Here is a 27,256-nt window from a genome sequence, read left to right on the forward strand (position 1 = left end):
CAATAATTCTTAGGTTATTCCTCTTCATGTTGTCCAACATGAATCTTAGACCTTCCTTTGAATTTTTTTTTACCTTTTTTTGGGTTTATTCTTCTATCTTAGTGGTATTGAGAGACTTGTCTTCCAGCTCATTGATTCTTCCTTCCATCTCATCTATTCTACTCCTCTGCCCTTTCAGGGAGTTTCCTACTTCTGCCATTTTGTTGTTGATTGTTTGGACCTCTTTCTGTAGGTTTTGGATTGTTACCAATGCTGTATCTATCTTGTCTGATTGTTCCTGTAGCACTTTTCTGGCTTCTTCCTCATTTTTCTTAACTCCATTTTAAAGTGTTTTGAAACATTTTATAATCATTTTTTCTGAATTCTTTCTCAGGTATTTCCAAGGCCTGCCCTCCTTCCAACATGGAGAGAAGGTCTACTTCTGAATCATTTGTCTCAGATATTTTATCTTTTTTTTGAACATGTGCCAATATGGACATCTGCTTTTGATTTTTTGGACATATTTAATGTTTATCTTGGGCCCTAATAATTAAGTAAGTATGTAGTTTGGTAATTTTTTATGTTTTCTGATTGCCTCCAGGGGGATGTGAGCAGGATGTGGTCTTCCTTTTTCACTCTTTTACGTGGCCGCCAAACAACTCCAGTAGGGTAGAAAACAAAGCCAAAATCAAAATCAAAGGTAAAAACGGAGTTTTCCGATAGCAGAAGGGAGGCTATGTCACCGCCAAGCAACACCAGTCAGGTAGAAAACAAAATCAAAAGCAAAGGCAAAAACAAAAGTGATAATGAGATAATAATGAAGCAAGACAAAAAACAAATGAGTGTAAATAAGGCAATCTCTAGTCACACACACAAAAAGAAAGAAAAAAAAAAGAAAAGAAAAGAAAAAAGGCCCTTTATAGGGTTTCTAAGGAGCAGCTGGTGGGTGCGAACCACCAACTTTGCAGTTCAAAAGGTTGTACAGTCTGGTCCCTTAACCCAGAGCAAAAAGAAAAAGAAAAAACAAAAACATGTATTGGATTTCTAAGGAGCAGCTGGTGGGCCTGAACCTCGGACCTTGCAGCTCAAAAGGCTCTGCAGTTTGGTCCCTTAACCCACAGAGCCACAGCAGGATTGCCTTGTCACTGGTGGTAAAAACCACCTCAAAGCGTCTCCGCTTGTGCCTTGATGGCCAGGCCTGAGCCTCGGAGTTTGGACAGAGGGCTAGCCTAGGCAGAGGGGGTGGATGGCGGGATTAGTAGATGGCAGCTGATGGCGTCCCTGTCTGAGGTCATCAAAAAGTGCCTCTCTCTGTCTACCTGTGCTGTGGGCACCCTGGCTGCCCTATATCCAAGTAAGCAACGCCTCCCTTGGCAATGAGGCCCCCCACCTCACAAGAAGGACTGTGCCAGTCCCTGTGGCCCCGCCGGCTCTCTCGCCATGCCCGCCCTCCGAACCGGTCTGCTCATGCCCTTTGTTCTAAGCTCCACAGTGGAGTGGGGCACAGTTTCAGAGAGGGAGCTGAGCACAGGTCCAAAACTTGAAAAACTCCCCAGCAGCTCGACCCTTTAAAAAAGCAAGTCCACAATGTTGGGGGCTAAAGTTTTATGTTTGCCTAAGGGCCGTCTATCTACCAGGCAGGACCCACCCCCCCCCCCCCGCGCAACACTGTCCACCCACTACCGGAGCCCCTGCCCCTGTGCTGTTGGGGCAGGGAAGCCCCGCCACTCTTCTTCCCTTATTCATTTATCTTAACAGAAATTTCTTAGACTGTTAGTTAATGTATTGTACATTTCCAATGGATTAGAAAATGAAAGAAAGATTAATTTGAAAAGTTTGTTTTGTTTTGTTTAATGGGTATAGGTGTAAATTGACATGGAGAGCTTGATTTGATAAATACTTAATAGTTGAGTTGACAAGAAATCAAATGACATAGATATGCTGCTAAAAGATCTCTTCATAATGTTAAATATCAAAGATGTTACTCTGAGGACTAAGGTGCACCTGACACAAGCCATGGTATTTTCAACTACCTCATATCCATGTGTGGCACTTTGGGTTAATGGACTTGACAGCAAGGTCATTTTGAACAGTAAGGTCGGAGATTCATGCTCACCAGCCACTCCTTGGAAACTCTATACAGGGTCCCAAGAGTCACAACCAACTCGATGGCACTTAGCAATAACAATAAATGACATGTTCATATGAAAATTGGACAATCAATAAGAAGACCATAGAAGAATTTGAATTCTGGTGCTGATGAGAAATATTGAAATGTCATAGACTACCAGAAGAATAATCCTATTTTGGAAAAAATTCAGCCAGTGATACTTACAGGGGAAGATGATGAGACTTTGTCTCTTGTATTTTGTGCATGTCAGGAGGTACCAGTCTGTGGAGAAGGATATTATGTTTGGAAAAGTGAATGGTCAGTAAAAAAAAAAAAGGAAAATAGCATAAAAGATGGATTGATGCTGTGGCAGCAGCAATGTACTTAAACATAACTACAACTGTAAGAATTTTGCATGTCTCCCCCGGTATCCTATTCTGTTGTACTGTGAGTTGGAAGTGACTTGATAGCACCTAACAACAAACAATGGATTAGAATGGCCCCACTTTACTAAAGGTGATTCTAGAGGCTGTTGTTTGATCTGTTGATTTGGGTTCCTCAGTTCCTGAAACGAAGTGGGAATCCTCCAGATTGACTTCTGAACTATTCATTTAGATTTTGTCAGCCTCCACTTTTGTGTGAGCTATTTTCTTGACAGCTGTGAGTTCTATGAGATGTTGAAATGGCAGAATGTAAATATGGTACAGGACCAGGCAGTTTTCGTTCTTTTGTGCATAGGGTCGCTATGAGTTGCCTCCTTATAAAAATGTATGTATTACATAAATATGCATTTACCCCCACATATTTCTTTTAAAAACCCTAGAATATGAGAACCAAACACAGTACACTAACAATTCATCTACTAGTAAAATCTTAAGTACAGAGATTGTTGTTGCTGTTATTCAGTGCCTTGGAGTTAGTTCAAACTCATAGTGACTCTATATAGGGTTTCTGAGGCTGTAAATATTTGTGGGAGGAGAAAACTTCATCTTTCTCCCTACAGAAAGGGTAGTAAAAATTAAGTTATTTTGTACAGTTCCCCTTCTCTTAATGACTCAGAAATCCTATCTCATTGACCATAACAGCAAATTCCACAACATGTTTTCAAAATTGTATATATAAGCTCATAATTTTCTCAATTTAAATATTTAATTAAGAATTACATAATTATTTAATCTGTTTACTGCTTGTCTCTCCATATTGAAATGCAAGTCTTGAAAACTACCTAATACATAATAGGGACTCCATGAATGGGGAAAGGCAAAACAAAACAAAAACAGAGGAGTAATATACTTTTCAAACCAGTTATCAGTGGCATCTTGAGATTCAATTAGTTAACAAATAAGCTGGATGACAAATTGACTTGTCTGTATCAAAATTATGTATTGCCATTCATTATAAATTAGTCTAACCAGTCTGTACATGAAGATTTGACCAGGAGAAATGTAAATATAGAAACAAATTAAGAACTGTTTTGCAGAAAGCAAAGCTGAAACATAGAAATGTTAAAATAGTTGCTCCTAAGACCTTTGAGTGTGGTGCTGTGGGTTAATGTGCCAGACTGCAAAGCCGTTTGAACTGCAAGGTTGGCACTTCAAGCTCACCAGCTGCTCCTTAGAAACCCTATACAGGGTCACTATGGGTCGGATCTGACTCGACAGCACTTAACAACAACAACAGCAAGACCTTTGAAATCACACATAGTTTGCAGAGTCAGTCCTTTGCTAATTTAATATCCTCTATGTATTTGTTTGAATCACAGGGTCTGTGGCTCAAACTCACCAATCATTTCTTGCAACCCATATATAGATTTAATGAGTCAGAAATGACTTGACAGCATGTAAAAACAAACAAACATGTATCACATATTTTTAATATTCAAAGCAAGAGCAGCTTCTGATGGAACCTGTAATCAGTCTCATGGTCATCAGTGACAAGCGCAGGCATCTGTGTAATGCAATCCATGTTAAAGAAGAGTGACAGATATTTAGACATCTGAAAACTTGTTTCAATATCACAGTTATTTGTTGTTGATTTTTAGTCCTAGCACTTATGAAAATAATATAGAAAAAGAGAAAGATTTACTTGAAAGCAAAAATAAGCATATGAAAACATTAGGAAAAATGTAAACATATCAATAAATATGGTAGTTCATTTTGTAAATATTTAAAAATTTCAATTAAACAAAACTTATTTTGTAGTTCTTATAAAGTGTCCCGGTCCCTTACTGTATATATCAAGTTTCTGATATAGATTTGTACTGTTTTGCTTTGAGTTGTGTTTTAAATTAGTAAAAGGATTTTTTAAAGACCTAAAAGATTTAACTATGCTGTTGTTATTGTTGTCTTTGACAAGTGCCATCTAGGCAATTTCAACTCATATTGACCCTGTATAGGGTTTCTGAGGAGCAGCTGGTGGGTTTGAATGGCCAACCTTGTAGTTGGAAATCCAGTGCTAATTCTACAGTGCCACTATTTATGTTAAGCACATAGGATAAAAAAATATAAATCAAAATATGGTGGTGGTGGTGCTTGCATACCATGAAGTTGGCTCCAACTCATAGCAACTCTGTATAGGGTTTCCAAGCCTGTAAATCTTTACAGGAGGAGAAAGCCTCATCTTTCTCCCATGGAGCGACTGGTAGATTCAAACTTCTGCCCTTACAATTTGCAGCACAACTGGCAACTACTATGCTACTAGAGTACCTTAATGAAAATATACGTTGCAAAAATAGTTTCTGCATCCCCCTAAAAGTATTACATGATGAAGTCTCAATACATATATTTGCCTGATATCTTCAGAATGATAACAGATTGAACTTTGGAGCTATTCACCAGGAACATTGAATAAGTATCTGGTTAAATGTAGTATGAAATTTCAGGTGTATGAAATTTCTACTTTTATAATTGGGACACCATATCCCTGCTGCTCTTAGGTGATGTCAATTGGATTCCTATTTATAATCAATCTATATACTCATGCACCAGAATATAATTCTGCCTGGTAGCCATATAGTTAATATTACATTGATAACTATTCTTAGAAGGAGACGAAGCTTTAAACACCTGAAGGTCTGTTTGTCAATTACTTAGAGGAATTTTATATTTCCTGGAAATTAGTATTTTCAAATTAGTGATGGTACTGGAATCCTGTTATGATACTTTAAGAAAAGTACTGGACTCAACCACAAATTTGGTGGTTCAAACCCACCAGCTTCTCCTTGGAAATCCTATACTGGGTCATTTTGAGTTGAAAATGACTACACAGCACTTAACAAAAACAACAAATATTGGTACTATTATGTGATTTTTTTCTCAAAAAAAGACAACTGTATTAAAAAGCCCTCACTAGTCCCTTAAATAAACTTTTAAAAATGTATTTTTCATTGCTCTATTGTCCTCTGATGGAAATGTATTTCTGATAGATTTGTAGAGAATTTGAAGAAAATATCTCATTATCAACTATCTTTAGTTAAGATAACTATATAATAGAACACTAAATTTCACTCCAATATAAAATGTTTTCTGACTATTTAGAAGGATTTAAATGTACATGTGCTCTGATATCAACTTATAAAAGAAGCAATGAAGCATATGCTTGAGAAGGAATTGACTTACTTATTTTTTTAAAAAGTTGCATAGAAAATACATCAAACACCAACAAATGAAAGTAATTATATTGCTTTAAAAAGCAAAAACAATTTTCAATTAGGAAAAGATGATTATTATTTCCATTCCCATCATCATCACTACTCATGGCTAATAGTTCTGGGTCCCATCTCTAAGTGTCTCTCAGATGAAATTCTTCACAAAGTTTCTAAAATCCCAAACATGCAACCAAAATGTAGCCGATTCAATTTCAGTGATGGTCTTTAAGAATACAAGTCAAACATAATTTTAAAGAGTTAAAAGCATGCCTTCATAACTTCAAAGTAAGTATAACAATATCATTGTTTTCAGTGTTTTGTTTTTTAATTGAATTTCCCTATTTGTATGCAGAATCACATTTAATTAATAGTCACCTTATTTCAAAGTCATGGGAAAATTATTTTATCTTTTAATAACTGATTTTTTTTTTCAATGACAACTCATTCCCACTTTAAACTCTGTTCAAATACTAAGGAATAACAATAACAAAATAAACAAGACAGGTGTGTCATAAACTAGGATAGATTAAACCACTGTAGGCTACCATCATTACAGGAAGCACTCTTACATTTGACCAGGGCAATATAAAGCGAGAACATAATAAAAATGATCTTTTTTTCCCCCTACAAATCTCTATAGCTTTATTTCCTGAAGTTTTTGTTCTTTTTAAGTGCTACAGAGTTGGTTCCGACTCATAGCAATCATGTATAGGGTTTCTGAGGAGTGATTGGTGAGTTCAAACTGCTGACCTTCTGGTCCAATGATTATCCTACAGCGCCACACCAGGAAGTGTTTAGAGGCTCCCCAAACTGGAAGTTAATGTTAAAATGTAAAAATCATGTCCAAAATATCTCATATTTTTACTAACTTTTCTTCCCTCACCCCAGTGTCTAAGAAACTCATATCAGCATGTTCAAATCTATCAAATATAATATCTGTCTTGGTCCCTTTAAATCTAGGCATAATCTCTGAATTTTTATAATACTTGGTGATTCTCTTGTGGCATATACCACATTCTAACTTATCCGTTATTAATTAATTGGGTACTTGCTGTTTGTCTCCAATTTAATCTGTGAGGTCCTGAAAGATAGAAGCTATGTCTTTTTTTATCTAGATTTCTCCTATTTCCCTTAATACAATGACATATGTCAAGGGCATCATATTTATTGACTTGATGAAGAACAAAGAAACAAATTAATATGCTGCATTGAGTAACTACACTCTTGTTGTTGTTGTTGCTGTTAGGTCCTATCAAGTGGGTTTCTACTCATAGTGACCCTATGTATAACTGAAAGAAACTTTGCCTGGTTCTGTGCCATCCTCATAATCATTACTATGCTTGAGCTCATTGAGTAGGAACTGTGTCAATAACACATTGTGTTGAGATTCTTCCTCTTTTCTGATGACCCTCTATTTTATCATACAGTGCTCCTAGAATACCCTTAATAAGAAAAAACAAACAAACCATAATTCATTAGTGTAGCACACATAATAATTGGGGATAAAGCAGGGATGCCATATACCTAACAAATAAAGAATAAGCCAAACAATGCAAATAACAATCTTAATATGTACTGTCTCTTTTAGGACTGGATCTGCCATTTATGATTATGCTTCATAATATCCACGAACTTTTGAGAAATATTCTAATAACAATAACATTATAAGTAATAATAAACATTTAACCCTTTATAGTTTTCAGTATATATTTTATTCACATTATCTCTACAGAGCCATTGGAAAAAGTGGGACAATTTATTACAATGACCATCATTTTATAGACGAAGAAACAAGATCAAATGGATTAAGTGCCATGCCTTAGGTCATTCAGTTAATAAATGAGAGAACCAGAATTGGAACATGTGTCTGCATGTCTAAATGACCCGTATGGTTGACGTTGTTTTAAGTTCCATTGAGTCTGTTCCAACTCATAACAACTCATAACAACCCTGTATAGGGTTTCTAAGGAGTGCCTTGTGAGTTTCAAACTGACCTTGAGGTGGAGTGCTTATTCTACTATACCTTACAATAAATTCAATTAAATACCTCCAAAACACAAAGAAGATGCACAGTGTTTATTTTGTTTCACTCTAGCAATGGGAATGGTATTTGCACATTTATCTACTGTCATTAACTTTGTCCCCCATTTCACACCACACTCTGTACACATATTTTCAGACAGAAATCTATAATGAAAGGTGTAATCTATGGCCATGAATGACAACAACAACAAAAAAATAACTAAAAGACTAATAGGCCTAGTCAGAAATCAAACTCATCAATATTGTGCACTAACCAATTGAGCCAATGAGCTGTTGTTACTGGTGAAGATTTAGTGGTATTGTTAATATTTTATCACAATTTACATTAAGTAATATTTTTATTGTCTTCTAAATCATGATGCTTACCTTTATAACAGTGGCCCCAGTTCTGGAGAGTGGAATGTGAATTTGGGCTGCAGTAGCCATATTGGCAATAGTATTGAGATGGTTCATCTGATTCATTGCCATGGCAACTGATGCAGGAGGTAAGCTGACTGGAAAAAGGGGATGAGGCATCATCACAAATGGCAGATCCAGTCCTAAAAGAGACAGTACATATTAAAATTGCTATTTGCATTATTTGGACAAGGAAATCACATCAAAATTGATAAATGAAATACATTTTTTAAAGTGCCTAAATTCATTCTTGCTGGTTTTAAAAATATATGAAGTATCACTATATTCTAATATATCTTTAGGTACTTCATATAACCTATGGTATTGTACAATATTTTATAATTTTAATTTTCCTATATTCACAGTTTTATTTATAAATATTCCATTATCTTGTTATCTTGCCCAAATGTTATAAGATGCAACCTCTTTATCCATAAAACAAACAAAATTATTTAATCCAAATATCATCATGGTTAAAAATAGTAATATTATTTTTTATTATTATAATATATTGCTATATTGAAGTTTCTAGCTTACAATTTTTAAGAGAAATAAGGTTGTTGGCAATGCAGGATAGACATTCTCCAACCTTAAAAAAAAATAATAATAATAAGATTTGGAAGATGCTATGCCCATGTGATATTGTGTGATTGTGTGATTTAGCAGTTATAAAAGCAGCAAGTAGAAATTTTTGAAGCATTACTACCACTCTATGCAACTGCAACCTGTTCCCATAAGCTTAATTCAGCATTGGAATATATAATGTCTAATATTTGTATTTTACAGTAGTCATAAATATGTCATCATGTAAAAGTAACAAATCAAAATAATTAACTATTATGGAATTTGTGAGAGAAGGCTCCTTTTAAGCAGAGGACATGAAAAATTAACCTAACATTAAGGATATTAACATGATTACTATTAAAACCATAGAATTTAAAATACATTTTAAGCCATATGCTCTACAATAGTGTTTCTTTCCCTATTTTGGATAGAAGTCCAGGAAATAGTAATCTTCCACAGATGTTCTAGAACATCTTTACGTATAAATATTCCTAAATCATTACTGACTAGAAAAAGTCCATAATTGGCAAAATTTGCATTGTACCTACACACAATTATCAATAATTAATAACTGCCATTTTTTCTTAGTGACCTTTTAATTTTTTTCATGCTTCCCATATCACAACATAAAGATATGGGAAATCTATAGTGCATCTATAGAAAGTATGCTGTTGTTATTGTTAAGTGTCATCAAGTAGATTCTGACTAACAAAGCCCCTATGTACAACAAAACAAACTGCTGGTTACTGCACCATCCTCACAATTGTTACACATAAGCTAGTTCCTCAAGAGAACAGAAGCACTAATATAAATGCACACTCAAAACACATGTTTTCTAAGGCAAAAATGAGGCTATAAGAAGGGAGTAGAGTTAATTTATTTGTGGTCCGTCTCAGCCATGATGGATGACTTAGAACTTCTGACAAGAAAATTCAACAGAAGAAGAACAATGAAATAAACAAGCTTCCATATAAACCTCATATAATACTATAGTGACTGAGATCTCTGCTGTGGGTTAATGTGCCAGACTGCAAAGCTGTGTGAACTGCAAGGTCAACAGTTCAAACTCACCAGCTGCTCCTTGGAAACCCTATATAGGGTTGCTATGGGTTGGAACCAACTTGATGGCACTTAACAACAACAAACAAAGAGTATATCAGTCACAAAAGTTTCTGAGGAAGACTAACACAAATTACACTCTTACTAGAATTACACTAGGATCAAAACTAACCTGGAACTTAAATTCTTTGTGGAATGTAAAAAAAGGAACTTTCACTCTTTTCCATTTGATTCCAAATTCCCATAATATATAAAAAAAATTAGTTTTAAAATTTTACCTCTATAGGTGCTAATTTATGACTGACTACCATTAAATTATTTTTATGAATATTTCACCAAACTCAACTTACTGATAACAAAGGATTTTTCCAAAGAGTTTTAAAATTTCAGATTAAGTGTCAATACTGAGTCTCAACATTGAATTCACATGGCTTTCCTCATTCTTTTTTAAATTCATAAGTTTGTTTTCAATAAGCCTTCTAAAATTACATGGATGCATATGCAGTTTTTCACTTTACTCATTATCTATTACTGTTAGAGCTGTCCTGTTATTTTCTACTCATTGTTGTTGTTGTGAAGTGCTGTTTTACTCATAGTGACCACATAAAATGTTTTTGAGGAGTAGCTATTGGGTTTGAACCACCTACCTTGCAGTTAGCAGTCCAGTGCTTATCCCACATAGTCATATCAGAACTGCAATTATCATATAGTCTATGCTATATTTATGGAATATATACAGTGAATGTCAATAAATACATTTAATTTTGATATCTACCATTCCTATGTTCTCTCTTAAGAGAAAAAGAATTTCAAAACCCAGTCCTTTAACAGCATACAAAAAGTTATTATCAGAATTATAGCTGGAGAGGCAGGGCTTGATGGTGGCTAGAGTGGAGGTGCAGTGAAGTTCACCATTAGCCATACCACAAAATACCAGGAAAAGAAGATCCAGGGCAGAGCTCCAAAACTCAGAACCACAGAGATAGGAATATTTTAAAAGTATGAAGGCTTATAGCTTGTGGAACTTGAAACTGAAGTAAGAAATCATGTAATTTGCATCTGCTTGGCTCAGAGTCCCAGAGTCGATACCTTGGGTGAGACCAAATGGCAAGACCAAGCAGTGGAGCAGAAACACCACAAAAAACCACCACAAGAACCTTGGAGCAAAAACTGCGGTATGCAGTCTAGTTTGTGTTGTTGCTGTTTTTAGATTTTTTTCTCTTGTTTTTTTTTTTTTTTTTTTTTTTTTTTTTTTTTTTTTTCTGGGGCTGATTTGCTGTTTTATGCTCCCTCTTCAACTTTGCCATATAGCCAAGCTATGATCATTACACTCTACAAAACACCAAAACCCAGGCAAGAAACAATACCAATTGAAATATACCAGGAAAATAGACAATACCTATGAAAGTTGCTCTGAGTTAAGCAATAAGAAGAGTGAAAAGGGAAGCCCACATACTGATCACATCTTCCTGGAGGCAATCAGAAAGCATAAAAAATATCAAAACACATACTCCATTAACTATTAAGGCTAGAGATAAACACTAAACATGTCCAAAAAGCAAAAGCAGATGACCATATCAGCACATGTCCAGAAACAAGATAAAATGTCTGAGACAAATGAACTAGAGGTAGACCTGGACTCCATTTTCTGGAAGAAGGGCAGGCCTTGGAAATGTCTAAGAAGGAATTCAGATAAATGATTATAAAATGTTTCAAAACACTTTACAATGGTGTTGAGAAAAACAAGGAAGAAGTCAGGAAAGTGCTACAGGAACAATCAAATAAGATAGATACAGCATTGGAAACAATTCAAAACCTACAGAAAGAGGTCCACATGATCAATAACAGAATATCAGAAACAGACTATACTCTGAAAGGGCAAAGGAGTAGAATAGACGAGATAGAAGGCAGAACTAGTGAGCTGGAAGACAAATCTCTCAATACCACTAAGATAGAAAGGCAAACACGAAAACAGGAAAAAATCTGAAGAAGGTCTAAGGTTTATGATGAATAACATGAAGAGGAATAACTTAAGAATAATTGGCATTTCAGAACAAGAAGAATCACATAAGTCGACAGAGGAAATAGTTGAAGAACTTCTGGAATAAAATGTCTCTAACATCCAGAAAAGTGAAAAGATAAATATTCAAGAAGCTCAACAAACCCCAGGAAGGGTAGACCCCAAAAGAAAATCACCAAGACATATATCATAATCAAGCTCTCCAAAATCAAAGACAAGTAGACACTTCTGAAAGCAGATAGGGAAAACAGTAATGTCACATACAAAGGCAAGCAAGTAAGATTAAGCTAGGATCTCTCAGCAGAAGCCATGCCAGAAAGAAGGCAATGGGGAGACAAATATAAAACCCTGAAAGAAAAATATTACCAACCAAGGATCCTTTATCCAGCAAAGCTATCAATCAAATATGAGGATGTAATCAAAACATTCCAGGATAAACAGAAGCTAAGGGATTTCGCCAAAGCCAAGACTGCGCTACAAAAGATCAGAAAGGGAGTTCTGTGGATTGAGAACAAACAAGAATTGATACCCACCAGAGACTGACATATGTGGCAGCACCTCCAAGAATTAAGTTGACAGAAGGAAAAGTTGAGAACGGAACAAAACTGTAAGAACAAACTCAGAGATTCTGGGAGATCAGTCTATGATCAAAACAAGTACAATGTAAAAGAAGGTAAATACATAGGAACAGAGGTCCAGATGGAGAGAAGATCAGGTAGATTACAGGATAAAATAGACTGAATTAAACAGAGAGAAAAGTTAGTGGACGATAAGGCAACCCCAAAGAAAATTAACACTTCACAACATACCAAGAGAATGAAAATCCAAGTAGAACATGGAAACATTAAAACTATGAAGAAACTCATAAGACAGAACACAAAAAGTATGAACTCAACAAAGGAAGACACACAGAACAAAGAAAGAAGTAACACCAAAACAAACAAACATAATGACAGCAATTAATCAATGTTGTTGTTGTCAGGTGCCATCGAGTTGGAACCGACTAATAGCGACACCATGCACAGCAGAAAGAAACAATGTGCGATCCTGGGCCAACCTCACTACTGCTGCCACACTTGAGTTCATCAATGATGTCACCTGGCCAATCCATCTCGTTAGAGGTCTTCCTCTTTTTCTCTGACCCTCCACTTTACCCAGCATGACATCCTTCTCCAACAGTTGTTTCCTCCAGACAATATGTCCAAAGTATGAGAGACGAAGCTTAGCCATCTTGGCCTCCAAGGAGCACTCTGGCTGTACCTAGACCAAGAAGCAGTTGTTCGGTTAATCAATAACTATTGATAATTACACTGAATGTAAATGGATTAAATACACCTGTTAGGTGACGGTGGGGGAGGGGGCAGAATGGATAAGAAAACAAAATCCTTCAAAATGCTGTATGCAAGAGACAAATCTCACACACAAAGACAAAAATGGATTAAACATCAAAGGATGGGAAAAAAATATGCCTAGCTAAATGCAATAAAAAATGAACAGGAATGGCAATACTAATCTCTGATAAAATAATCTTTAAGGCAAAACCCAGTATAATAGATAAAGATGGACATTATCTCATTATTAAAGGGACAGTTGAAAAAGATGAAATAACCATAATAAATATCTATGCTCCCAAGGAAAGAGCTCCTAAATATATAAAGCGAACTCTAATAGATTTTGAAAAAAGAAATAGATGAATCTACAATAATAGTGAGTGATTTTAATACACCACTTTCAAAAATGGACAGAACAACCAGAAAGAAACTTCACAAAGACACAGAAGAACTAAACAACACAATCAGCCAACTGGACCTCATAGATGTATACAGAGCATTCAAGTCAACAATTTCACAATACACATTCTTTTCCAGTGTGCATGGAACATTCTCCACAATAGACCATATTTTTGGCAACAAAACACATTTCCATAGATTTACAAATATCAAAATACTACAAAGCATTTTCTCAGACCACAAAGCTATCAAATTAGAAATCAACAATAGGAAGACCAAGGAAATCAAGTCAAATACATGGAAACTGAATAACACCCTGCTGAAAAGCGACTGGGTAGTAGAAGAAATTATACCTGAATTCACAAAGTTCCTAGAAACAAATGAGAATGAAAACACAACATACAAAATCTTTGGGACATGGCAAAAGCATTGCTGAGAGGACAATTTATTGCAATAAACACACACATCCAAAAAGAAGAAAGAACCAAAATTAACACATTAACACAACATCTACAACAGTTAGAAACAGACCAACAGAGGAAACCTATAGGCACCAAAAGAAAAGAAATAATAAAGGTTAGAGCAGCAATAAATGAGATAGAAAACAGAAGAACTATAGAAACAATCAACAGGACAAGAAGCTGCTTCTTTGAAAGGATTAACAAAATTGACAGACCATTGGCAAACTAACAAAAGAAAAAGAGGGCGAAGACACAAATAACACGCATTAGAAACCAATGGGCAATGTCACAACGAAATAAAAGGAAATAAAAAAGATAGTAACAGAATGCTATGAAGTGTTGTACTCCAACAAATTTGAAAACTTAGAAGAGATGAACACATTTTTAGATAAACACAACCTACCTAAACTTACACAAAGTGAAGTAGAAAACCTGAACAGACCCACAACAAAAGAAGATATTGATCAGGTCACCAAAACACTCCCAACCAAAAAAAGTCCAGGCCCAGATGGCTTCACTGATGAGTTCTATCAAACACTCAGGGAAGAGCTGTCATCAATTCTACTCAAATTATTCTAGAAGATAGAAGAGGAAGGAAAACTTCCTAATATATTCCATGAAGCAAGCATAACACTCATACCAAAACCATGGAAGGACGTCACTAAGAAAGAAAATTAAAGACCAATATCCCTATGAACTACTAAGGAAGATCAAAGAGCACAGCCTTCAGTATGGATTACATCTCAATTTCAAGAAAACAAAAGTCCTCACCACTGGACCAATAAATAACATTCTTATCAACAGAGAAAACATTGAAGTTGTCAAGGACTTCATTCTTCTTGGATCAACTATCAACACTCATGGAAGCAGCAGTCAAGAGATCAGACGACGTATTGCATTAGGCAAATCTGCTGCACAGGAACCTTTTAAAAGTGTTGAAGAGCAAAGTGTTGAGGATTAAGGTGTGCCTGACCCAAGCCATGATATTTTCAATAACCTCATATGGATGTGAAAGCTGGACAGTGAATAAGGACAATCGTAGAAGAATTGATGCCTTTGAATTATGGTGTTGGAGGAGAATACTAAAAACGCCATGGGCTGCCAAAAGAACCAACCAATAGATCTGTTTTGGAAGAAATGCAGCCAGAGTGCTCCTTAGAAGCCAAGATGGCCAAACTTTGTCTCTAATACTTTGGACATGTTGTCAGGAGGGAATAGTAGCTGGAGAAGGCTATAATGCTTGGTAGGATGGAGGGTCAGAGAAAAAAAGGAAGACCCCCCCCAACGAGATGGATTGGCATTGATGGACTTAAGCATGGCAGTGGTAGTGAGGTTGCCACAGGATCAGATGTTTTTTCATTCGGCTGTGCATGGGCTCGCTATGAGTCAGTTCCAACTCGATGGCACCAAACGACAATAACAACATCCCTATGAACATAGATGCAAAAATTGTCAACAAAATCCTAGCCAACAGAATCCAGCAACTTATCAAAAATATAATGCATCATGATCAAGTGGGATTCATATCAGGGAAGCAAGGACGGTTCAACATTAGAAAAATGATCAACATTACCCACCATATAAATAAGAAAAAATAAAAGAAGCACATGATCATATTGATTGATGCAGAAAAGGCATTTGACAAAATCCAACAACCATTCCTGGCTAAAGCATTCAACAAAAAAAAAGGATTGAAGGGAAATTCCTCAACATAATCAAGAGCATATATACAAAACCAACAGCCTACATTACTCTCAATAGAGAGAAACTGAATGCCTTCCCTCTGTGAACAAAAACTAGACAAGGATGCCCTTTAACACCACTCCTATTCAATATTGTGCTGGAAGTCTTAGCAAGAGTTATATGGCAAGACAGTGAAATTAAAGGCATCCAAATTAGCAAAGAGGAAGTAAAACTCTCTCTATTTGTAGGCGATATGATTCTATATCTAGAAAACCCCAAAGGGGAAAAAAAAAAAAAAAGCTACTAAACCTCATTGGGAGATTCAGCAAAGTGGCAGAATATAACATCAACATACAAAAGTCAGTTGGATTTCTCTATACCAAAAACGACAGCATTGAAAGGGACATTAGGAAAGCAATACCATTTACAATAGCCACCCAAATGATTAAATATCTAGGAATAAATGGAACCAGAGAAACAAAGGGCTTATACAAAGGAAACTACGGAACACTACTACAAGATGGTATATGGAGGGGATTATAATCAATGTAATGAAACAAGTTGTATGAATTTTTGAATGTGAAACTGATGATGTGCCCTGTAAACTTTCACTCAATCTACAATAAAAACCTTAAATTAAAAAAAAAAAAAAAAGTCTAGGACTCAAGTTGGCCTTTTTTGGACAGATACATTTTACATATAATCCCATAGTTCACTGTTAGAGACAAAAGCATGTACTGTGTGCTCCTAGTGGGGAGAAGTTTTGGAAGTCTACTTCTGACCTCTTGGGATTTTGACTGATGCTTATCTTTTTGCTATTGCTTTTACTCTGAATCTTTGCTTTAATAAACTTTAGCTGTTTATGTAAAAAACAACAACAGCAACAACAACAACAACAAAAAAACACTACTACAAGAAATCAAAAGATAATTACAAAAATGGAAGAATGTACCATGCTCCTAGATAGGAAAACTTAACACTGTGAAAATGTCAATACAGCCCAAAGCAATTTACACATATAATGCCATCCCAATCCAGATTCCAACAACATTCTTCAAAGAGATGGAAAAAACAATTACAAACTTTATATGGAAAGGAAAGAGACCCAGGATAAGTAAAGCACTGATTAAGAAGAAGAATAAGTTTGGAAACCTCTCACTCTACAATTCAAAATTTATTACATGACTACAATTGTCAAAACAGCTTGGTACTAGTACAATGAAAGATACATTGATCAGTGGAACAGAATCAAGAATCCAGAAATGAACCCATCTACATACAGCCAACTGATTTTTGTGAAACCACCTAAATATATTGCATGGGGAGGTTATGGTCTCTTCAACATGTGGTGCTGGCAGAATTAGAAAACGATATGCAAAAGATTGAAACAAGACCTTCACCCCACACTTTATACAAAAACCACCTCAATATGGATTAAAGACCTAAATGTGAATCCCAGAATTATGAAGGTCATCAATGGAAAACTAGGGACAAATGTGAGGGTACTATTTTGGGGAATTCACAGACTACAAAACATTTTGAAAACCACACAACCAAAAGTAGACAAAATAGACGAGTGGGACATAGTAAAAATTAAAAACTTATGTACATCCACAGACTTCACCAGAAGACTAAAAAGGGAACCCACAGAATGGGAAAAAATATTTTGCAATGACACATCAGATAAGGGAATCATTTCTAAAACATATAGGAAACTACAATACCTCCACAAGAAAAAGACAATACCCAAATTAAAAAATGGGCACAGGACATGAACAGACACTTCACCAAGGAAGAGATCTGGGCAGCCAACAAACATATTAAGAAATATTCATGATCAGTAGCCTTTAGAGAGATGTAAATCAAAACAACTATGAGACATCATTGCACACCAGCAATAACAGCAAAGATAAAAAAAGTAGAGGACAATAAATGCTGGTGGGGATGTGGAGAGACTGGGACACTCCTGCATTGCTGGTGGGACTGCAAAATGGTCCAACCTCTCTGGAAAGCAATATGGCGCTTCCTCAGAAGATTGGGAATAGAAATACCTTATGATCCAGCAATTCCTCTACTTGGTATTTACCCAAAGAAATATGAGTCATAACACGAGAAGATATATGCACACCAATGTTCATAGCAGCACTATTTACAATAACAAACAGATGGAAACAGCCAAAGTGTCCATCAACTGAAGAATGGATAAACAAAGTGTGGTACACACACACAATTGAACACCATGCTACCCTGTTGAACAACAAGGAAGCTGAAAGCCACCGCATAACATGGATGAACCTTGAGGACATTATGCTGAGTGAAATTAGTGTCACAAAAGGAGAAATACTGCATAGGACCACTACTGTAGAAGACTAAGAAAAAGAACCCATACTAAAGGGGAGGGGGTTCTTTGCTGGTTGCTGCAATGTGGGTGTGTGGTGAAGGAAGGGAGGGGAAGGTGGAGCACAGGTCAGGGAATAGACACAGGAGAGTTTGTGTGCTGCAGAGGGAGGCAATATACAAGAAGGAAGAGGGGAATGGAAGAACAAACTGATGGGAGAATAATTAGGCAGGTTTGCATGGGCTAAGTAAGACAGAGGTAAATAATGATGTATGCACAACCTTGGAACAACAGGGATCTGGGATACAGGAATTGAGGCATAGTTGGAAAGGGGGAAATAATGCTAAGATGCTTGGCTGTCTTTTGAATCTTGGTTTTTCTTGCATTATATTGTAAAATATACACTGGAGGTGGAGAGAAAGGAAGAGCCAGAAATTTCACCACAGAAAGCTTGTAAGTCCGTCTTCTACTATTAACTGATTGGAATACCTAAAATGGGGCTTCAACGTGCTCAGAGAAGGAGGCTTCTTCCGGAGCCTCTGCATTACACAAGACTGTAGGTAGAATCTTGAACCACATCCACAATCTTCAGTGGTGGAAAATTTCCACTTGAAAGGACAAGCAAACCAGCTTGGAGTGGCTAGAAGAACAAAAATACTTCTTGAAATAATGACCGACAGGAAAAATACAAAACAATGTAGGCAGACCGACTGTTACTACAAGAATAAGCAAGTTGCTTGCCCAGGAGACATCAAGGCAAGTCGTTGGGTCCCCTCAGAACAAACCCCCTTCCAAGACTAAGACTCAATGGGAATACACACTCTGATTGGTGACCACGTTTGTCACTGATAAAGGGAAGGGAGGGAAAAGCAGCAATGAAGGTGCAAGCTAAGCCCTACAACGTTCAATAGACTCCTGTGAACCCAGGTGGAGACCTGGTTGACCAGCAGTGTGCAAGACTTGGGGACTCTTTAGCCCAGAGTCAGTGACATAGCCACAGAGGACTAGAGTGGAGAGTGAAGCAACCAACTGATAAGAAGAGAGGGAATATCACAAGAACACCCACACTTGCAGATAATACCCACTTCACCTGGCTTCAATGGCTAGATGATCAAAGCTCAACTGGAAGACGAAAGAAGAGGGGAAAAAAAGTAATGTTATACAATTTGATGAACTTGACCTACTTCTATGGATGAATTAGCTCAAAAGAGGGAACAAATCTTTACAGCAATGATCATTCCCACCCCTCCATACATGGAGAGGACAGGAATGGGCAACTTAGACATTTGTTACCCAAAATGAAGGGGCTACAAAGGAAAGTAGTGACTGGCTTACAAGCTTTCAAGAGGGAACCTAAATCCAGAAGGTATTGAGAAAAGTCAAATCTCCACTGAGTAGTATCCAATCTGTCTATGTGGGGCTGTTGAAAGGAAATGCGGATAGGTATCTTCTGATACAATAGTGAATGTTTGTTATCAGGACTGATTGTGAGGGTTGCTAATGTAAAGGTAGACATTTTGTAGCAAGAAGGGGAGCGATTAACTTTTCAGTCTAGGAGCGGAGGTCCCTGGGACCACCAGGGGAGAAGAGCGGAGAGCGGGTCTCTACCCAGAGAAGCAGTGATGCCAGAGGTGGAGGCAGAGACGATGACATGGAGAGATGGAGTAACTGGGGACTTTAGACCCAGAGAGGGAGAGGGGCTGTGTGCTGACGACCGGGGTGTAGGCTTGTAGTGTATACTTTTTGGTTGAGTGATGATACATGGAGGGGATTGTAACCATGGCAATGAAATGATATACAATAGAATGACTGTAAAACTAATGTTCTCCCATGTAAAATATCACATAATTCACAATAAAACATTTTTTTAAAAAAGTATTACCTCTGGGGACTGCTGAAACTTTTATAAAATAATCATTTCTTTTAAGGTGTTAAAGGGGAGAATGGTGGCTCTATAAGACAATCATTGAGCTGTGAATGACAAGTCAGAGGTTCAAGCCCTCCAGTTACTCCACAGGAGAAAGATGAGGCTTTCTGCTCCTGCAAAAATTAACAGTTTTAGAAACCCTAAACAGGGTCACTATGTGTTGGAACTGACTTGAGGACATTTACCAACAACATAACAATATACACTGAAACTTGTAAGTATTAGAACTCCATAGGACTGCCTTAATTTTCAAGGTCTCACAACTTTTCTACCTTTAAAAGGGTGCACAGTTAACTGCGTTTCTATGACTCACTTTAGTGGAAAAATTTGAATTTCCTTTTCTCTAATAATTTCCCACCTTACACAGGCTCTTCCTTTTGTAGGTGCCATCAAGTAGGTACCAACTCATAGCAATCCTGTGTAAAACAGAACAAAACACTGCCCAGTCCTGGGCCAAACACACAATAATTGGTAAGTTTGCCCCATTGCTGCTGTGTGTGGCAGTTCTCTGTCAATGTATGTTTGCATCCATTTTTGAATAATTGTAAGTTTTTTTGTATAACATATAGTAAATCAATCAATTATTTCCCCTAAAACTTTCATTCCAGTTGGAGCATCATTGCAAACATCAATGAACTATCTATGTTTCTATATGAGATTAGAAATCCTGATGTGGTATTGTAAAATAAGTACTAGACTGCAAAGTTGTTTTGAACAGAAAGGTGGCAGTTCAAACCCACCAGGCACTGCTTGGAAATCCTCTTGTTATGAGTCAAAATTGACTCAATGGCACTAACAGCAACAATATGAGACAAATTCTCATAAACCCAAGATAATTACAGACTTTTATTTTTCTTTGAGTTACTTGTATAGTGGTTTAGTCACAAAGTGGTGAAACTACTGGCAAAAAATAGCTATCAGTGCCTCAATTAGTTGAAACAATGCAAATCGTTTTGCTTTGTTTCTTTGTCTTTTATTTGCCTTTCCATTCCAATATTAAACTTTCAGTGATTATTTTTTCTCTCCAGAATAAAATTAAAATTCTTAAATTTCACCTGAAATTACCTTTCTAGTTTTAATATCTAATTTTTGTAGCCCATCATACTACTCTAGCCCTACTACATTATTTACAGCACTCTACAACACAGGTTCTACTTATATTTATGTCTTCCTTTGATATTTGCCTCTCTAATCCATTGGAGTAAAGCTCGTGGGAGAAAAGCCCATGGGACCTTCATTTGCTGATGGAGCACAACTCAAAATGAAGAGAAACAGCTGTAAACATCCATTGAAAATCGGAATATGGAATGCATGAAGTATGAATTTGGGAAAATTGGACGTTATCAAAAATGAAATGGAACCTATAAGCATCAATATTTTAGGCATTAGTGAGCTGAAATGGACTGGTATTGGCCATTTTGAATCTGACAACCAAATGGTTTTCTATGCCGGGAATGACAAATTGAAGAGGAGTGGTGTTGCATTCATTGTCAAAAAGAACATATCCAGATCAGTCATGAGATACAACGCTGTCTCTGATAGGATAATATCCATGCGCCTACAGGGAAGTCCAGTTAATACCACTATTTTTCAAATTTGCACAACAACCACTAAAGCCAGTGAGGATAAAATAGAAGAATTCTACCAACTTCTTCAATCTGAAATTGATCAAACATGCAATCAATAAGTACTGTCGTTTTTGGGAATTGGAATGCAAAGGTTGAGAGCAAAGAGGAAGGCAGGATCAGTAGTTAGAAAATATGGCCTTGGTTATAGAAATGATGCTGGAGAACACATGATAGAATTCTGTAAAACCAATGATTTGTTCATTTCAAATACCTTCATTGGACAGCATAACAGATGACTATAAACATGGATCTGACCAGATGGAATACATAGAAATCAAATTGACTACATCTACGGAAAGAGATGATAGAAAAACTCCATATCATCAGTGAAACCAAGGCCAGGGCCAGACTGTGGAACAGACCATCTATTACTCATATGCAAATTAAAACTGAAGCTGAAGAAAATGAAAACAAATCAATGAGATCCAAAATATTACCTTGAATATATCCCACCTGAATTTAGAGATCATCTAAAGAACAGATTTGATACATTAAACACTAAAGACTGAAGACCAGAAGAGTTCTGGGATGACATCAAGAACATCAGACAGGAAGAAAGCAAAAAAAATTATTGAGAAGACAAGAAGGAAAAGCTCAAAATGGATGTCAGAAGAGACACTGAAACTTGCTATCCAGCGTAGAGATACTGAAGCAAATGGAAGAAATGAGGAGGTCCAAAAGTGAAACAGAAAAATTCAAAGATCTGCTCAAGAAGATAAAGTTAATATTACAACAAATGTGCAAAGATCTGGTATCGGAAACCAAAAAGAAAGAACATGCTCAGCATTTCTCAAGCTGGAGGAATTAAAGAAAAAATTCAAGCCTCAACTTTCATTATTGAAAGATTCTCTGGACAAATTATTGAATGATGCAGAAAGTATCAAGAGAGGATGGAAGAAATACATAGAATCATTGTACCAAAAGGAAATGGTTAAAGTTCAATCATTTCAAGAGGTAACATATGCTCAAGAGCCAATGATACTGAAAGACGAAGTCAAAGGTGCATTGAAGGAATTGGCAAAGAACAAGGCACCAGGAAATGATGGAATAAAAATTGAAATACTTCAAGAAAGTGAGGCGGGACAGGAGGTACTCACTCATCTCTGTGAAGAAATTTGGAAGACAACTATCTATCCGATTGATTGGAAGAGATCCTTATTTGTTCCCATTCCAAAGAGAGGTGACCCAACAGAATGCAGAAATCATCGGACAAACTCTTTGATAACCCATGCAAATAAAGTTTTGCTAAAGGTCATACAGAAATGGCTACAATCATATATTGACAGAGAACTTCCAGACGTTCAAGCCAGATTCAGAAGAGGCCGTGGAACGAGGGATAGCATTGCTGATGTCCGATGAAACTTGGCTGAAAGCAGAGAATATCAGCAAGATGTTTAGCTACGCTTTGTTGACTATGCAAAGGCTTTTGATTGTGTGGATCATGACAATCTATGGACACCATTGCGAAGTATGATTATTCTGGAACACTTAATTGTGCTCATAAGGAATCTGTACCTGGACAAAGAGGCAGTTGTTCAAACAGAATATGGGAACACTGAATGGTTTAAAATTAAGAAAGATGTGCGACAAGGTTGTATTCTTTTGCCATACTTACTCAACCTGTATACTGAACAAATAATCCAAGAAGCTGTGTTATATGAAGAAAAACATGGCATCAGGATTGGAGGAAGACTCATTAAGAACCTGCGATGTGCAAATGACACAACCTTGCTCGCTGAAAGTGAAGAGGACTTAAAACATTTACTGATGAAGATCAAAGAGCACAGCCTTCAGTATGGATTGCATCTCAATGTAAAGAAAACAAAAATCCTCACCACTGGACCAATAAACAACATTCTTATCAAGGGAGAAAAGATTGAAGTTGTCAAGGACTTCATTCTTCTTGGATGAACTATCAACATGCACGGAAGCAGCAGTCAAGAGAGCAAACGATGTATTGCATTATGCAAATCTGCTGCACAAGACCTTTTCAAAGTGTTGAAGAGCAAAGATGTCAGTTGGAGGACTAAGGTGCGTCTGACCCAAGCCATGGTGTTTTCAATAAACTCATATGCATGCGAAAGCTGGACAGTGAATAAGGAAGACTGTAGAAGAATTGATTCCTTTGAGTTATGGTGTTGGAGGAGAATATTCAAAGTGTCATGGGCTGCCAAAAGAACCAATAGCTCTATTTTGGACGAAGTGCAGCCAGAGAGCTCCTTAGAGAACAATACGGCCAAACTTCGCCTCTCATACTTTGGACATATTGTCAAGAGGAACCAGTCGCTGGAGAAGGATATCATGTTTGGTAAGGTGGAGGGTGAGAGAAAAAGAGGAAGACCCCCAATGAGATGGATTGGCCAAGTGGCGGTATCAACGGACTCAAGCGTGGCAACAGTAGTGAGGTTGGCCCAGGATCGAGCAGTGTTTCGTTCTGCTGTGCATAAGGTTGCTAAAAGTTGGGAATGTCTCGATGGCACCTAACAACAACAACAACAACCCATTTATTTGCTTATTGTGAAATTCTTTTTTTTTTTTTTTTTTTTTTTAAGGCATGCTGTTGTTGTTAAGTGCTGTTGCATCCGTTCTGACTCAGCAACATTTTATAGGGTTTCTGAGGATCTGCTGGTGGGTTTGTACCACCAGCCTTGTGGTTCAAACTGATCTTTTAGTCTAGCACTTATCCTACAGTACCACACCAGTACCTTAAATAATCATTTCTTGGTTTCTCATAACTTAATATTTGTATATTTTCTGGCATTCATTTTATTTACCTTACTTAATATGTAATTTTTATGGGACATTACAAACTTGAGGTTATAACCTCTTGAAAGTTAGGCAGCATATCATATTTTACATGATGAACAACTGATAAATTTCCTTAAGATTTGGGACATAATGTTAAAATATCTCAGAATGTATCTGATGTCTTATGTCCAGAATTTAGTGGGTGACAAAAAGTCTCAGGGACAAGAATAATCAGACTTTCTCCTGGGTTTTCTGTTTATATGAAAATCAGAACATTCTCAGAGAAAGGGATACAAGTCCTGCTTTGTTACAGAAGCTTGAGCCATTGTTGTTGATGTCATGTGCCATGGAGTTGATTCCAACTCATAGCGACCCTCTACAGGATTTCTGAGGCTGTAAATCTTTGCTGTTGTTCTTATGTGCCATCAAGTCAGTACCGACTCATGGCGACCCTATGTACAGCAGAACAAAACACTGCCTGATCCTGAGTCAACGTCATTATTGTTGCCACGCTTGAGTCCATTAATGCTGCCATCTTTACAGGAGCAGAAAGCCTCATTTTTCCTCTGTGGAACAGCTGGTAGTTTCAAACTGCTGACCATGATATTAGCAGTCTGATTCGTAACCACTATGCTACCAGAACTGCTAAAAGAACATAAAGTCATCAGGTAAGCTTTAAGTTGTATATATTCGTTGTTGTCTGCTTACTGAGTAGTAATAGTTAAAAGGTATGCAGTACTTAACTATATATGTCTGTCACCGCTGACAAATGTTCCTTGATCATTTTTTGCCCTTACCATATAAGGAGCTCTAGTAGCGTAGTGGTTACGAAACGTGCTGCAAACCTCAGGGTCAGCAGTTCAAAACTACCAGCTGTTCTGTGGGAGAAAGATGAGGCTTTCTGCTTCCGTAAAGAATTACAGCCTTGGAAACCCTGTACAGGGTCGCTATGAGTCAGAACCGACTCCACAGCACATTACAACAACAACAACAACAACAACAAAAACAACCATATAACCTTAAAAAGTGTCTATATTAATCCCCCTATTAAAGGAGCTCTGGTAGCGTAATGGTTACGACTCTGGCTGCGAACCTTAAGGTCAGCGGTTCGAAACTACCAGCCGCTCCGCTGGAGACAGATGAGGCTTTCTACTCCCATAAAGATTTACACCCTCGGAAACCCTGTACAGGGTCGCTATGGGTCGGAACCGACTCGACGGCACTTAACAACAACAACAACAAATTACATACTCATGGAAACTCAAACATGGAAAAGTTAAGTTGATTTCCAAAAGTCAAACTGTGAGAGATGTGGAATTGTAATCCTAGTCAGTGTTACTTTATTCATTATTCTTAACTACTCTGATATATGGCTTACCAAGATACCCAAAGTCTATTAATCCCTCTTTAATAGTGTGCAAGTCCAAGGTATTAAGAGGGACTGTAATGGTATTTTTCTCAACATCTCTGTTTTTGGAAGAAGGTATACATACTATTGGTCAACAGGTGGTTCTGTTGCACTGGATTGAGGGTAGGAGCACCCCCAATGCCTGACTGACCAGCCAGAGTTGCATGAATAATTCCATGTTGGGGTGCAGGAGAATCAAGAGGAGACTGCATTTTATCCTTATCCCAGGAGGAGTAACTGCCACCTGAAAGACATTCATATAAACAAATTGCATTGTGCCAACTCCCATGAGAAAAGTTTCAAAAAATTCCATTTTAAGAATTGTAATCATTAGTACTCTCTCTTATTGAATATGGTAATTCACTTCAATTATGGTTTCCAAAGTTTTTAATAGGGTTGGAATTTAAGCTGCCTCTGGGATGATTAAGGTTGTCCAATATTCCCTCCCATACAGACCCTCTAAAATATACACATACACTGGACCCAGCACTGGACCACTATCTTCAAAGTAATTGGTTCTAACTCACCACAGAAACTCTATACAGGGTCTATTATTCTCTCCCATTCCTACCCACTAACATATATACATACACGCTCAGTACTGAACTACTAAATGCAAGGTCATTGTTTATAACTCACCACAGAAATTCTATACAGTGTTTCCATGAGTCAGAGCTTACCGGATAGCCCTTAATAACAACAATTAGATAGATAAGAGAGAGAGAGAGAGATGCAGCACAGTGAATTATTTCATATGACTTCATCACGTAATCTCTGTAACTACGAAGCAACATTTTCCCTCTGCTGGGTCTGGGTAAGAACAGGTATGAAAAGATGCTGATAGAATTATATGATTCAGTTGCAAGTGGTTAACAGAGTTAATTGTGATTGTAAAAACTTGGAATTCTAAGGTGTATAAATGAACCACCTCAGAAACAGGGATGAGACATCTCACTGTCATCAAAGAAGAAAAGTCAGGAGTAGATGCGTTCTTTGGACTTTGAAATACTTGTGCATTGAACCTACTGAACAACAAGGTGTTCTTTTGTGCCATTGAGTTGACTCCATCTCATAGAGACCCTCTATAGTAGTTTTTCCAAGGTTGTAAATCTTTATGGGACCAGAAAGCCTCATCGTTTTCCTTGGAGCACTTGGTAGGTTTCAGCTACTGGCCTTAAGGCCTCCATAGATCCTTAAGGATATTTAGTGCCATAGATATTTCATCTGTGGCAAAACCACTACTTAAAACCATATAGGAAATAATCACCACCATTCATCTGTCAGTTTTTTTTTCATAATGTGGTGGCTTGCATATTGCTGTAATGCACAGAGCTATGCCGTCTGTGTTTTAAATTCCATCAGGGTCACTGATAGTGGAAAGGTTTCATATGAGATTCCAGACTAAAACAGACTAGGAAGAAGGAGAAGCACAGAAGTACTGAATGTTTAGCCACTGAAAACCTTATGAATAGTCACAGGATATTGTCAGATATAGTCCAGAAAATGAGCCCGTCGG

At 37.0% G+C, this 27,256-nt stretch overlaps 1 protein-coding gene across 1 annotated transcript in view; it reads right to left on the reverse strand.

Moving 5' to 3' along the window:
* DACH2 (dachshund family transcription factor 2) overlaps nt 1-27,256 on the reverse strand; it is a 1,617,828-nt gene that overhangs the window by 419,309 nt on the left and 1,171,263 nt on the right. Inside the window, exons 5-6 of the mRNA XM_006871308.1 lie at nt 25,826-25,984; nt 8,145-8,317 (exon numbers count right to left, since the gene is read on the reverse strand). Of these exons, the coding sequence (XP_006871370.1) occupies nt 8,145-8,317; nt 25,826-25,984 (332 nt within the window). The remainder of the gene's footprint in view (nt 1-8,144; nt 8,318-25,825; nt 25,985-27,256) is intronic.

The sequence above is a fragment of the Chrysochloris asiatica genome, unplaced genomic scaffold (genome assembly GCF_000296735.1).
Source record: "Chrysochloris asiatica unplaced genomic scaffold, ChrAsi1.0 scaffold00167, whole genome shotgun sequence".
Taxonomy (NCBI): Eukaryota; Metazoa; Chordata; class Mammalia; order Afrosoricida; family Chrysochloridae; genus Chrysochloris; species Chrysochloris asiatica.